The 15170-nt window shown below is 47.2% G+C and overlaps 1 protein-coding gene and 1 long non-coding RNA gene across 7 annotated transcripts in view; one reads left to right on the forward strand and one right to left on the reverse strand.

Annotated features, from left to right (window-relative positions):
- Rbm33 (RNA binding motif protein 33) overlaps window positions 1–15170 on the forward strand; it is a 77980-nt gene that overhangs the window by 56445 nt on the left and 6365 nt on the right. For 2 of the 6 annotated variants that reach the window (XM_048340523.1, XM_048340525.1), the window contains 4 exons: window positions 1014–1319; window positions 2799–3083; window positions 5281–5940; window positions 13318–13527. In XM_048340523.1, the coding sequence (XP_048196480.1) occupies window positions 1014–1319; window positions 2799–3083; window positions 5281–5940; window positions 13318–13527 (1461 nt within the window). Of the gene's footprint in view, window positions 1–1013; window positions 1320–2798; window positions 3084–5280; window positions 5941–11144; window positions 12006–13317; window positions 13528–15170 lie in introns of those variants that run through there. The other 4 variants (XM_048340524.1, XM_048340528.1, XM_048340527.1 and 1 more) reach the window with 3 other exon arrangements.
- On the reverse strand, window positions 491–12033 carry LOC125347352. The gene is made up of 3 exons (XR_007210151.1): window positions 11988–12033; window positions 4639–4644; window positions 491–618 (listed from the first exon to the last, which is right to left on the reverse strand). It is a non-coding gene; the product is annotated as an uncharacterized LOC125347352 (long non-coding RNA).

Here is a 15170-nt window from a genome sequence, read left to right on the forward strand (position 1 = left end):
TTTTTTTTAAAGGATGCACTACTAATAAAATCAAGACATGTGATTTGTTTGCCTTCATGAGATTCCTTAAAAGGCTTGCTTGTGTAAACACAGTACTTGGCCAGATTATTCTGCAGCACACATGAAAAGACCTTTTTCTGTGGGAGGTAAGGAGTCTTATTCTCCACTTAGACTTGCGTGCCCTCTGCTGGTCTGTGTATCGCATGGGCTGGAATGAACACGTTCCTCTCTTACCAGCATTCTTCTTGTAAAGTATACAGTGGTGGTTACGTGAGTCTGCTCTGCCGGAATATAGATAGCAATCTACACCAGAGCAGGTAAATGGCTTTGATACAGAGTGTTAACAGAGAGTTAAATACACTGTTGTTGTGTTGTTTAACGTTTTAATTATTTTATCAGTATTTTGGGCTTGAACTCCAGTTCCCTTCCCTAGCTGGATCGCTATCATTTGAGCCATGCCTCTGCTTCTGATTAAAGAAGTGTTTTTAAAAATTATTTTTATTAAAAGCATCTTTACTGAGACATGTTAAAATATAGTTAAGTATAAGAAAAGGAAGTTCAACAATTCCATTACCTAGAAGTAGACACTGAACATTTGGGTGCCTATTTTTTTCAGTCCTCACCCCATCTTTTTTTCTCCGGGGAACTTGTCAGCAGTTGTCTTTCACTGTGTCCCGTCCCCTGCGCCCACTGTGGGAGGTGCCTTTCCCGCGGCCCGGGGCCTCCACTGGGGCTTGGTGTGAAGCCTGTGTCTTAGGGCTGGGAGGAACGTACCTGAGACGGTGCGTGTATTCCCATCGGCAGCGATTTCCTTCCCATAGATTCTGCCTGGACAGACAGAACGTAAGGCAGAGTTGGTTTGTCACTGCACTGGAGAGTAGTATCCCCTTCAGCCAGTCTGAGGTGACGTGGTGGCACCTGAAGTTCTCTTGTGGAGGCTTTGAGGGAAGTGTTGAATTGGGCGATACTGACACCTGTCTGTCCACTGTGGCTTTTCTCTTTTGGAACGGAAGGGACCCTTGCATCCTCCATTGCCACCTCCTCATCAGCCGCAGCCCCAGCAGCCCCAGCCGCAGCCCCAGCATCATCAGCACCAGCCTCCACACCAGCCCCCGCTGCAGCCGCCGCACCAGCCGCCCCCGCCGCATCAGCCGCCCCCGCCGCACCAGCCGCCCCCGCCGCACCACCACCACCTCTCTGCGCCTCCCCCTCCCCTGATGCCCATGTCTCAGCCGCAGTTCCGTCCGCACGTGCAGACTGCCCAGCCGCAGCCCAACAGCAGTCGGATACAGTGTGCTCCACGCCAGGGCCTGCGCCACGTAAGCAGAAACTGGGGTGGGGGATGGGGGTGGGGGGGTCATTTCTGAGTTAGATTATTTTCCACTTCTTATGTACATTAATCACTATGCTATACATCTTCTGAAGTGTACCGTGGTTGCTAAGAAATAATTACTTGACAACAAAAATTAGTGACATATCCCTTCTAGATAATTCTGTCATGGTAGCTGTTCGTAAGCATGTAACTTGAGTAAGTTTGGGTGATAGTCATTCTACCCTTGCCAAGTGTCTTTTTTTAAAACATAAATTTATTGTTATTATTAAGGTGTTGTACCAGAAAGGTTATCTTTCCATAAGTCAGGTAGTAATTATATTACTTTCTTTTGGATAGTGTTACCTCCTCCTCCACTTTCCCCAGTTTCCCCCTCCTATCCCTGACCGCAGGTTACATAGTTCATATGAATAGCATGATTGCATTTGTTCACCCTTTCTCCTTCCCTTTCTGTGTCACCTTCCCCTTGTCCTCCCTGCCTAACATCACCACCAGCAACTAAATGGCTTACTTTTCGACACAGATTGTTTCCATCTCTTTGGACACTAAATAAATAAATGAATTCAGGAAGCACTTGCTGGCTGTCCTGTTCAGGCACCAATGCTCCTTGACATACAGCAGAGAACAGCGGAGACAGGATCCTGCTTTTGAGGGGCTTGCATTCATTTGTGGGAGAGTAACATATATCTATTTGTAGAAAGGAATATGTTGCTGTGAATATAGCAGAGCAGCAGGGATCATTAAATAACTCCAAATTTTATTCTCAGGAAAGAATAGTTCAGGGTGGTTCACAGTTAGAGATCTTAACTGTAAAGTCTGTCCTCTGTTTATCCTTTAGCCTCAAGCTTGTCACTCCTTTGCACCTCAGTGTTCTTAATGCCCACCTCTTTGTCTTAAGGAGTATTGTTAGGTAGCAGCAGACAGCTCTCCTGGAGAGCCTTGTAGTCTTGCATAGGGACCTGGGGTTGGAGCGCAGTCCCCCACTGTGTCATGCATCTTAAGCTCCTCAAGGCGTCGTCAAGAAGAAAGGGACTGAGAATCTTTTCTTGGATAGAATTTGGTTGTGCCTGTGGCCTCCAAAAAACTTTTTAACGAGATCTTGACTTCATGTATGGTTTCTCTCCTATTCTGCCTTGAATTTAGAAGTGGAAATGGTGTGCCATTGATCTAGTTGGTTTGAGGCAAATAAGAGTCCTGTTGGCTTTCCTACTAAAACTGCAACAGAAAAGTCTCCCATATGACTTCTGTAACCAGGAGCCTGACTCTAGGCAAATATAGTACATTTACTAACTAAAGTCTTGGCATTAGGGTATGTATCAGTATTTATGCATCTAAGAAAGTGTTTGCTAAAGAGACGTTGGTTACCACTGAGAAGACTACTGTATTTTCCCTTGGTAATGTGCCTTGTTTAGTTCCACTCACCAAGTTTCCACTTGTAATAATCAGGGTTCTTTCCTTCCTGTGACAGAATGCAGCATCTCAGAATGTAACCAAACGGCCCATGCAGCAGATGCAGCCCACGGCTCCCAGAAACAGTAATTTGCGTGAATTACCCATAGCACCATCACATGTCATGGAAATGAGTAGCAGTCGATGCTCCTCCACTCCTGCAGCTCAGGTGAAGCCCATTGCCAGCACGTCCCCACCCTCCCGGGCTATGGCTTCCAGGAGTTCACAGGGAAAGACAGAGGCCAAGGTCAAGCCTGTTAGCCCCGTGGCTCAACCAAAGGAAGAAGCAAAAGCAGAACCAGAGGTAGGACATTTTCCTTACTAAAAAGTCCTCACTCTCAAACAGGACGCCTACAACCAGCTTGTACCTCCCAGCTCTCATCCCGCGTGTTCTTTGCAAGTTCCTCCCACTGTTCTTTTCAAGGAAGTCCTTCTTCTAGCCTAGAATAGCAGTGTTTGTAAAAGGTGTATTCTCTTGCTTGTTTACAGTGTTTGATTGTATGTATTAGTACAGTTGTTGTTATCTTACATGGAATCAGCATATACCAGGCTTACAGATATTTTCCTTAAAGGAACCAAGGAGCATCCAAGTACTTTTCAGGCCTTTTAGTCCAAACTTCCTCATGACTCAGCTCTGCCATGTAGCATAAGGCAGTTAATAAGCAGTTCTCATATGAGACTTGCCTGTGTTTGAGGCAAGTACAGAGTCAGTCAGATCTGGCTGTGGACTATGAGCTGTGGGCTTTGGGCTGGGCTGTAGACTACAGGGTGTGAGCTATAGGCTCTGTGGGCTGTGGGCTGCTTGCCCCTGGTGTGCTCTGGTAGGTCTCTTTATGTTTCTTGTCACAAGACAGACTCCTAGAAGGTATGATCACTTTTACTGTTGGTCTTCAAGATTTTAGGGGGTCTGGTTAAGAATATTAAATTTTATGTATACATGGCAGTGTATATACAGATAGATTAGTTAGTCTTTAACTAGGCACAAAAGAATATTGTAAGTATGAGGAATAAATATATTTTGCATAGTTCACTTTATTACCTACTGAATGAGGGTAAGAGACAGGTATGCAGAAGTTACTTCTATCTATATTAGCTGAAGTCACATAGGATGGAATGAAGTAGCCTTGTAAAGTATACTCAGAGAAGAATTTAGGCAAGTTGTGATCTGTTAATATTAGAAACCAGTCAACCCTGGTTTTAGCTTTAAAAATTGGTTTGTTTCCCTTCATACTTTTTTTCTGATAAATTGCTACAGAATTGTAGTGATACCAAATCAGCAGTATAAAGTGAAAACATTAAGATACATCTAATAAGCTTGTGCTTTTTCAAAAAATTGGGAGGGGGGGTGATGTGTCTTTACAATCTATGGAAAAAATGTATTTACAAATTGAGCTGGATAGTTTATAAAAAACTTGATAGTGCTTGTAGTTTAGCTAGATTAGAATTCATATGTGTAAGCTGATTTGGCTAAAAGAAAGTGAATGTCACATACACATCTCGTATAATAATGGCGTATTACTGGCCATGTCTGTTCCTTTTGTGCTGTCCTTTTTTGATGGAGATAGATGCTGTAAGAATTCTTCTATAGAGCTACTTGATACAGATAATGTAGTTGGCTTTTGGCAGTACCAGAGTTTGCACTCAGGGTCTTGAGTTCGCAGGCATTCATACTGCTGAGCCATGCCTTCAGTCCTATTTTCATGGTTACTTTTTTCTTTTTTTGGCCAGTCCTGGGCCTTGGACTCAGGGCCTGAGCACCCTCCCTGGCTTCTTCCCCCTCAAGGCTAGCATACTCTGCCACCTGAGCCACAGCGCCCCTTCTGGCCGTTTTCCATATATGTGGTGCTGGGGAATCTAACCTAGAGCTTCATGTGTAGGAGGCAAGCACTCTTGCCACTAGGCCATATTCCCAGCCCAGGCATTCCTTCTAAACCATTAATATTCCAATACTGCAATTGGTAACATTTTGATTCTGAGGAGGGTGCCCGAGTTCAAGGTCAGAGAGATTGACTTGTGCTGTTCATTATAGCCAATTATTCTGTGACAAATGAGTTTGAGATCAGGCTGAAAATTCCCTACGAAAAATCAATAGTTCTAATCAGGGCCTTTCAGGACATTTACAACCCCACCTTTTGTTGGTTTGTCAGGGAAGAACCAGATAAAACCCAAGTGACAGTGGGGCCTCACTACTGTTGCCAATCCTATTTGAAACATTTTGATATCTTAAATGGATAGTTTAATTGGTTTCAAACTTGTAAATGAGTGGGAATTTACATTATTTCGTTGCTGGTATGCTGATAAGAGTTTCCAAATTAGCTTTAGCTATGTAGTTTTTTCCCCCCTTCCCAGAGGAAAGAACTATACTTAGTCTCTAGAAGATTTTGAAGGCCTTTCAGACACTAAATTGAAAGGTTTGTGGGTTTACGTCTCTGCTTAGTTTGTCCAAACAGATTGGTGTTTTTGCTGTGTGTCGCCAGGTAAAACTGCATTTTTCATTTCAGTTTCCTGACGAAGATGAAGAAACAAGGTTATATCGCTTAAAGATAGAAGAGCAGAAGCGCCTACGAGAAGAAATCCTGAAACAGAAGGAGTTACGACGGCAGCAGCAGGCTGGTGCCAGGAAGAAGGAGCTTCTGGAGAGACTTGCGCAGCAGCAGCAGCAGCAGCAGCAGCTGCAACTGTATGTTCCACAAGCTCCCGTGGAGCAAGAGGAGCCGGCGGCTGCACCCTCGCCTACCAACGGTAACCCACTGCTGCCTTTTCCAGGCACCCAGGGCAGGCAGAATGTGAAAACAAGACTGCTTGTTAAAAACCAAGATGTTGCTGTGGCAAATGTTCAGCCTAAGACATCAAACTTTGTCCCATGTGGTGCTAATATGCAGTATCAAGGACAGCAGGTGAAACCACTGAAGCAGTTGAGGCCTGCCAGAACAGGACCGCAGAGTCAGACCCAGCCGCCACAGAAAGTACTCCCGATCAAACCTGTGGATGTGGAGGAGCTGCCCCCTCAGCAGGTGCCCCGAGCAGTACCCCTCCAGGGCCGTCCTCAGGACATGAAGCCTGGTGTGAAGAGGACTGTCATGCACCGGGCTGGCAGTGGCGGTGGCGGAGACGGGCCGCATGTCAGCTCTAAAGTCAGGGTGATTACCTTGTCAGGAGGGGTAAGTGGACGAGTTTTATGTGTGTTTCTTCACCTGTTTCCTTAGAAGGTCCTGCTTCCCACAGAAAGAGAGTTAAAAACGGCCTGTGTTAAATTAAATCATGTCGACTACCCCTTTATTCTTGGAAGGTGGTATCCTAATTGTTGCTTAATTCTGGTTCATTCTGGAACCCACATTGATTCTGTTATCTCTTGAGTCTTACTGAAAGATCAGTGTGACATACTATAATTGTACATTTCTCAGTTTTACATAGATTATTTTTGTAGATTATTCATGATAAATTGTGATAAACAAATTTGTGATAACAAATTCAACAAACTTGAACTATACTATCATGAGAGTTGTAGAAATAAAATTGCCCTTTACACAAAGCACATAATCTATCTAATGGGTAGCATTAGATTTGGAGAGCCCCCATGCGCAGATGGCAGAGTGGCAGGCAGCGTATGTGTGTGCGTGTGTGTGTGTGTGTGTGTCTGTGTGTGTGTGTCTGTGTCTACCTTTACGGCACATTGTCTAAAGGCTACTCTTTTCTCTTTAAAGGAGTAACACAATCCTAAATGGAAAGCATGTGTGGTATTGCCACATGCTTTCGACAGTGGAGTGTGTCATGCCTCGTTCCTTTCTTCTTCAAAGCACCCATTTTAGATCATGTTCGTAGGGCACATGAACTGTGGGTTTCTGCTATAGTTTGGACAAGTTCAGCTCTCTAAAATAATAAATCATTGCAGATAGATCCCAGTATAGGAGGTTTTCCTGGCAAGAGGGGCATACAGAGTACTTTCTGCCTTTTCCTGCCAAATAATCTTACTTAGTTGCAGTGAGTAACTCACCTCTTTTGCTCTTAATTACAGTGAATTCTGTAACAAGGGATACAGTTCATGTGTTGTATGCCAATTTCACTATAGATTGAGGAAGAAAGAGGAAAGTTGTAAGCAGGAGCTTTTAGAGGATGTCAACTAGTAGAGATTGCCCTAAAACACAAAAGAACAACATTGTTAATTCTAATTTTGGTCATAACTAATACATAATCTTATTAAGGTAATAATAGAGCAGATGAAAAGGTTGTAAAATATGTACCTGCCTAAACTGAATGAAGTCATCTTCCGCCATTGTGAGTCAACCCAGAGGTAGGAGGCACATTAAGTCCATGTCCTGGGACGTCTGCTTTGGCCCATGAGAAATGGCCTAGTCTTGAAGAGTTCTAGGCAGCTGGTCACCTGGCTGCAGTAGGTTATTGTTCACTAGTGGGGTGAGTGGCCTTCTCCTCTCGTTCTGGATGTGGCCGGGTACGGCGAGGAGTGCAGGGCCTTTGGGCTGTAGAGCTGAGTAGTATCACTACATTGTCCTTTTAGTTTGAGGGAGAGAGAAGCGACTTCTTCACAGTGGCTGTCTTGTGTGTTCTCCAAGAAAAGGAAAGCGGACACTTAGGTGTGTTACTGTGATCAAGGTAATGAAAATTTTAGAAGTTTGGCAGCAAATGAAGCCAACAGCCCTTTGTTCTCTGGGCCACACAGAGACATGTGAGAGCCGTGGATGCCCTAGCAGGAAAGCCAGCTGCCGAGTCAGAGTTCTCTGTATTTCATTTTTTAAAAGGTTGTCATGATGATGCTTATAGAAAGTCCCCATTCACCAGGGGAGCTCACTTTGGCAAAGTTAGACTGAATTCATGGATTCTCACCTTCTGCCCTCTCAGCAGTTATTCCTGGATTTTCTTTAGGGAGGCAGTGTATACTAACCCGGTCTCCTTTGTGAGCTTTACTTTGTTGTATCCAATTAAAGAAGAGTTTTAAGAAGGACGCAAGGAGCTCTGGCACCTTTACTGCCTCACCTGGTGTTTACATCAGACATGTGTGCTTTGTCCTTACACACAAATGCACACACTTTTCCCTAGACCGTGCTTAAGTAGGTGGGCAGGCAGAGGTACTGTGTTGCAGAACCACACTTGGAGTTTGTTTGTCAGAGCGTGGAAGCCCCACACCAACACAAGACTGTTACCTAAGGCAGTTGGTGTGGGCTAGGACCAGCCTTACTTACCACCTTTCTGATCTCCTGTAGTCTGGAACAGGTCTCAACCTTTTGTTGTGGTTATTGCCCTTGACATTTTGAAAGAGCAGAGGCTTGTGTACTTTGAGTTTTCCTTTTGCTTCCCCCTGATCAGTTTCCGGTTGTGTGTGTTTGGCAGGATGGCCACAGAAAGGATCTGACATCTGCCTCCATGCACCCAGATCAGTGACTTGTCTAGTATTGCCAAGACGACTGTCTCTGGGCAGGGCTCTTTGTTGAGTGTTAGGGGTTGCGGGAGGTGTGCTGTGGCTGAGTACCCCTCCGCCACTCTCCTCTCTTGAGCTTTCCACTGCCCATCCTTCTTCCAAGCTTAACAGCTGTTGTGTCCTGCTGTGCCAGTCTGGTCTTCTTACTCTGTTTTATTCAGAAAACGACAGTCATTGGTAACTGGCGTGGCCAGCGAGCCTCTGCCGGCTGGTGCTGTATCCTTTTGCATCCAACTTGCCTGTGAGGAAAGTTGTTCATGTGCATGCAGCCTGTCCCTTCTCTGCCCAGCCCCGGGGCCCCTGTCTCTTGGAGGCTCTGGCTCCCTCTAGTGGGAGTGTGTTCATCAGTGCTCCAGCGCAGTGACAGGCTGAGGTAATGGACTTGGAAGGCTTAATTACTTCATGAGTTCAGTGCCCGGCTGTCTGGTGGCACCATGCGTGGTGGTGGAGAGTGCCCGCTCACGGCTGGAAGGGAGGCGTGCAGATGGAAGAGGGGGCCAGGTTCAGCCCCTCGCAGCATGTCCCTCCTGACCGACTTCTCCCCACTAGGCCTCAGCATTCCTAACACCCCTGGCCGGGGACCATGCCCTCACATGTGGCTTTGGAGGACCTCTGGGACCCAAAGCATCACAGTTGTGTGTACACTGTTCTCTCAGCAGAATTCTCCTCCCTCCCAAGTTGCAAAGGGCCAGGAGTCCTGAGCTAACTGGATTGTTTTGTCTGTTACCGTGAACTTGGCCCTAGCGTGAATCTTAGTCATTGGTCATCCTCTGTGAGCAGAGGGGTTGTAAGGACTTGTGCTTTGTCAGTGAGCAAAGTGCAGCGCATCTAATGATGAAGGAAAGGTCTTGGGGGCTTCACATATATGACCTGTTGAGCAAGCTGAGCCCATGCTCCGGGCCCCGTTCCCCATTCTAGCTAGCCTTTCTACCAGCACTCCTCAGTGACCTGAGGAAGAAGTGCTGGTGCCAACCCCGGTGAGGCGCGCTCACAAGCTACAGGACAGCCGTGTCGGAACTGACCCAAACAGAAATAACCTGGGGGCGGAGGCAGTCTGTGTTGGTACTGCTTGAGCCAGTACCCAAGTAGGAACCCCCCTCATTTGTTGAGTTTTTCTATAACGAAACGAATCGGGCGACTTGACTTGAAGTGTGGGAAGGTATGGAGTTGCTGCTTTGGGTCATTGCCAGAACAGTGCCAAGCCACTGAGAGTTCCAGCAGAGGTATATTAGGGTAACAGTCAGACCCTAGTGTCTGAGTTCACTTATTCTTGTCTTTTAGGAAAACAAAATATTTGACAGTCATTATTTGCAGACCTTGTTTTAAGTTTTAACCTGAATGTTGGTATACAGAAAGGCATAAAACAAGACTACTGAGCATTGAGTTTAGAAACAAAAAGAAACATTCATTTTATCCTTCCATCCTGCACATCAGCAAATCATCTTAACATTTTGGGGCAACTCGAAGTTTAGAAGTGCGGTTTCTTGGCAGTGCATGCTAGGTTGGGATCCGCTACGTTCTGCCCTTTTGCTCCCTCCCTCCTTGTGGCTCTGAGCCTCGGGTCCCTCTGGGCTCTTCCTCACAGCCCCGCTCAAGCAGGGCTTCTGGGACCACCACCGTCACACACACCTCTGCCCTGGCCGCTGTCTATAGACCTCTGACTCCTGCTTACTGCTGCTTCTTGGGGCGGGGCGGGGGGGGGTGCTTTGGTTTTCTGTCCCATTTGTCTCTAGAATTTGGGATACTTTCAAGGACATTATAAATACTTAAGAAAGCAGGTATTAAGCTAATGACATCCCCAAGGTTTGCTGTTTTTTTCTGTCAAAAGCAGCAGAGGGGGAGGAAAGGCAACAGTATTTTCTAGAGACTTCTGAGGATGAGAGTAATAGGTATTTTTGTAAACCTTTAAATGATAGCAGGAAGTGAGCAAAACTTGGGGGGAACAAAGCAAGTAACATTAATTTTTATTAGTATTACTTCTGCCATGTTGTCATGCAATAAAAAGTTTCCTTTTCTAATTCCTTTATTTAAGTTGCAGCATACCTGGAACCATGTTTGTTTGGCCTGTTCGTTGCCTTCTGTATTTGGAAGTGTGAAGGACAGGGCTGAGGATAGAGTTCTGGGTTGCGAAGGGAAACCGCTGTGGACTTAGAGGTGTGAGCAGCAGAGGCAGCCAAATTTGTGCAGTGCAGGCACCTGCAGTGGACAGTTCCCCCAGGCCACTCCCCCAGGCCCATTGTGTAGAGAGCTCCAGAGTGGAGCCTCACCTGTGAGCGACATGCTGTGGTTGGCAGATCCAGGCTCCATGGCCTTAGCCACCAAGAAGCTACAGCGTGTGGTGGACCCAGTGTGTCTCACTCCTGGTGAGCCTTCTTCCTTTTGAGGGGAAAGTTGTACTTTGTAGATTGTAAAGTCCTGGACTGCCAGATCCCTTCAGAGGCTCAGGGCTTTGGTTTGTTCCTCCAGGAACCAACAAACTTTTTAAAGATTTTCTCATACCTCACGAAGCTCAGAAAGGCAGGTTGTAACGGGAACAAGCACTGTTCCCATTGTACTGTAAGATCAGATAGATGTGCAGCGGAGCCTTTTCCTTCTGAAGCCCAGCAGTTAGGAACTTATCTACTTTGTGAATTTGGCTTGTGTTCACCCTGCATGGACTGATGGGCAGAAGCAGGCAGAGGCAAGATGGCATTGTAGCTTTCAGTTGTGTCTGCGTTGGCATGCTTGGCATGATGCAGAGGGTAAGCAAGCATTCCCTGCTGAAGAGTCTTCTATCCCTCCCAGAGGCTTGGGTGGAGAGTTGGCCTGGGACCTTGGAGAGAGCTAGCATCTCTCTTCTAACCCAAGCAGTCTGCAGCAAGAAAAGAGAGAAACCTTGAATGTGTTTGTGTTTGGAAACTTGATGTGGCTTGCATATCGTTTCCTGTGCAGATTCTGGCCAAGCGTCACAGAGATGGCCAGGATAGGCCCTGCATTGTTGTGGCTAATGGAAACCTGTGTGGTGAGCACTGTGGCTGTGTGCTCGGCAGGCTGCGGTGACAGGGAAGGGTGGCCTTATCGGACGCGGAATTCATGAGAGGCTGCCCTGGGACACCACGCCACTGTCCTTCTGTGTGTCCTGACAATGTTATCTGTCCTCTCAGCACCGAGTATCAAATGTCTGTCATGAGTACAGAAATTAATTTAATGTCACCTGAAGACATGCAATTAATCTTTTAGAGGTTTTCATAATACCTTTACAGAAAGAGTTGCCAGTTTGGCGGATTTGGATTTTGGGGTTTAGAAGAAGATAAGGAAAATTAATTTTTCATCAGGGTTAATACAAGCTAGCAGGGCCATAAAGGCTGAGGAAAATGGTTGGGGAATTTGTCAAGTGTTGTCACTCCAGAATAATGCTGCTTAATGCCTGATAGGTATAATCAAGGGTTGAGATTTCTATGGAGAGGGATTAATCAATTTGCTTGCTACTGAATGCAAGTCAGTGATATCACTCTTCATGGGGTTTAAGAATGAAAATAAGATTTGATCTGTCAAATTGCAAGAAGCCCTGACAGTATCAATAGGCATTTTTATCTGTACATTTAAACCATTTGTTATAAATAAATTTGTCCTGCTAATGTTGGTGGCTACAAACCTCATTTTTGTTATGATTAAGTTGATAAAAAGTATCCCCTGAGCTTACTTAAATTCAGATAGCACCTTATAGATAGCAACGAAGCAAAGATACATTTCTGTTGTGTTCACTGAAAGACAGTTATTTGTGGGGAAAGCCACCAGTGTGTCCCCACTGTTGACTAAGGTCAGCCCAGCTTCTTTCCCTTCCTCTATTTTGGAAAAAAGTGAAAGATTATTAAAAAACACCTATACACGGTGCTGTGTCAGAACTAATTATGGGTACTTTTACAATGCTGTCCCCATGCATAGGTTTGGTTTGATTTGGTTTTCATTGATCTTTTTGTCAGTGTCTGTATGGGCACTGATAGAAAGATGTGTTTGTTCTGGGTTACAACCTGTTAGCTTATGTTAGCCCATGTCCTAGAGTTAACTCAGAAATTCACGATTGTTTCCCTATAGTTAGTTTTCCATTGTGCTAAGCTGAAAGGTAATTACTTGTTCTCTCAATTGGAAGGAAAAATGACATTTTTCTTACAAAATAAAATAACTTGTTTATTTGTATAAATAAATTGCCTTTCCTACTTGGCAATATTCTTCAGGAAAAAAGTCAAGCACAGCTGTATAGCAGTGTAACTGCCTGACTTGTGTTTCAGTTCATGTTTAAAGTGAAGTCCCGAGGAGCAGTGTAGACTCGTGACCTGTGTGGAGGCTGCCCTTCTTGTTCTTGCCACCCCCAGTCCCCTGTGCACCGAGTGGGAGCTGCCTCTGGGCCCTCTGTGCCTCTTGCCATCCCAGAATTTCCTCATTGGCTCTCTGTTTTCTGGCAGATGTGCCACTTATTCCAAACAGGACCCACAGGCTTGCAGGGCCCTGTCAGAAGGCCGCAGACGACACTCTCTGGTCATCTTAGCAGTGAGTGCTCCTCCTGTATTCCTCTTGCCCTGAGATGGTGGCTTGGGCAGTTGTCTCCAGTTGTGTCCCTGTTTGGAAGAACAGACGTGGAGCTGCCTTATGTCGCCCTGGCCAGTTCTGCCTCCTTTGACATTTTTATGTTGTTTGTTTTGTTTTTGTCAGCTTTACTTTGCTTCCTTCTCTTTTCTTCCACTAAATGGCCTCCTAAAGATAAGCTTGGGGGTTATCTTTGTCTTCTTTCTGTTAGCATAACAAAAGACTTCACACTGGAGCTCTGTGTGTTTGATAACACACTTTTGTAATACTAGTTACTCAGGAGTGTCACATGGGAGGATTGCAGCTCAACACCAGCCTGGGCCTCCGCAAACAATCCCAGCAGGGAGGTAGACTGGAAGGCTTACAGTTTGAGGCCAGGATGGGCAAAATATTAGTGAGCCCCTATCTCAACAGACGAGCCGGGCATAGTGGTTCACTGGCTCCAGCGAAGTGCTAGGTGGAGTTGTATTTGTGAGTGAGGTTCTGCCTTGTGGCTGGCACTGGGCAGACACTGATCCACACGCTGCCTTGTTGGTTTCAGCAGGGAGGAGAGAGCGATGGCTTTTTTCACCCAGAGGCCCAGGCCCAGCGGCTTCCTCAGCCTTCGGAAGTGAGACAGCAGCCTGCCCGCAAGGTGACGCTGACTAAGGGGCCCCCCCAGCCGCCCCCGCACCTGCCAGTGGGGCCGCACATGCACCCGGCTGTTCCTCCTGGGATCAAAAGCATCCAAGGCATTCACCCGGCCAAGAAGGTACTGCCGTTCGTTCCCCTGCCCTGTGGTCGGCTGGCGCTAGCCCCGTGGCTTCCCTGGTGTGCAGCGCGTGGCCCCGGGTGGTACTCAGGTTAGCACACTGCGAGCTGGCGTTTCACTGTTCCTAGCTTACAAACAACTCCTCAGAGGCCCACAAGCAAGAGGCTTAGATGGCATTGCTGCCTCCCCACTCGGATGCCCCTCGTGCAGAGCTGGGGCTCAGAGAGAGGAGACTGAGGCTGGTGGAGTTGGAGTGGCCTATGGGCTGAGCGGTCAGGCGGGAAGCCTGGACACCCACGAGCGTGTGTGCCCTGCTGAAGGCCCATCCCGCCCGGGTCCATGCAGAGCAGTGGCAGAGGCTGCTCCTCAGCTTCTAGGGAGAGGCGTCCTGTTAGCGTCCAAGCACATCTGACCACACATTGTGTCCCTGCGAGCAGCAGCGCCCTGCCTGGTGGAAGGAGGGTGGCCCAGGCTGTGCCTCTTGCAGAGGGGTCAGGAGAGCACAGCGCCGAGTGAGCGCACAGCCTCGATGCCTGTCTGTCACGGAGTCTGTTAACGCGGTGAAGGGCGGTCACATGTGGAGAGATGGCTCCAGTAGGGCCGGTCCGGCCTCGTGTCCTTCAGGTGACCTGCCCGCGTGACCTGAAACACTCGGCAGGTGCACAGCCCCGAGTTCCTCCTTTGTTCCACCCTCGCTTTGCAGAGCCCGGCTTCTTGTTTGAGCTAGTGTGGCGGTACATGTAAAAATCTGGTGTTAATGATGTTACTTGTTACAGTCAGGGCAGAAACAGCTTGTTTGCTTCTAGTTTCTAGCTGGTGTTGCTAGTAGCTTGTGTCATGTTTCCCCGTGTGACTCTGGGACCTGTCCCTTGTGTGACGGAGGAGTTTGCCAGAGTGGCCGTCACCTACTGTCTACTCTGATCTGTGGGTCTCCATGTGGCCTTCTTTCTTCCTCTGCCTATGAAGACTGGAGGCCATTTTTGCTTGGCCTCCAATTAAGAATTGGAGATGGGCCCTACAGGAACCTGGCACTCTTCAGGGCTTCTCTGCCTCTGCGTTCCTGGTTAGCCTGGGCCCAGAAGCGAGGATAGTCTCCTAATGGTCTAACTAGGAGTGCAGCAGGACTGTCACCCCCCTGCCACCTCTTTTAAGGGTTCCTCAGGCAGCGGATCTGAGTCTAGAGTGGCTTTGGAAGATGGTGCTTTGGGGCCCTGCCAGTAATCAGCAGATTGTTCTGTGTGTGCATATCTATGTACATGTGTGGTATGCGTACACGTGTGGGTGTTTGTGTGCCTGTACATGGGTATGTGCACATGTACAGGAGAGTGGTGTGTGCAGTACATTGGGGTGTTTACATGGATGGGTGGGGGGGTCTGCATGAATAAGGTGTGTGCGTGCATGGGGATGTACACGTGCCTGAGTGGAGTGTGCATCTGCAGGGGGTGTATGCACATTCACAACGTGGGATGTGAGTGTAAGCCCTTGAGGCGGAGGGTAGCGCTCAGCGGGGCGCAGCCTTGTTGCAGAGCCTGTCCTTGAGGATTAGGATGGAAAATGTAAAATGGGAGCGGACATCCTGAAATGTGTTAGGATTTGCCAGGTGGCTTTAGCACTGTGCTCCTTGAGTCTGCCCACGCCTGGCC

The sequence above is a fragment of the Perognathus longimembris genome, chromosome 2 (assembly GCF_023159225.1).
Source record: "Perognathus longimembris pacificus isolate PPM17 chromosome 2, ASM2315922v1, whole genome shotgun sequence".
Taxonomy (NCBI): domain Eukaryota; kingdom Metazoa; phylum Chordata; class Mammalia; order Rodentia; family Heteromyidae; genus Perognathus; species Perognathus longimembris.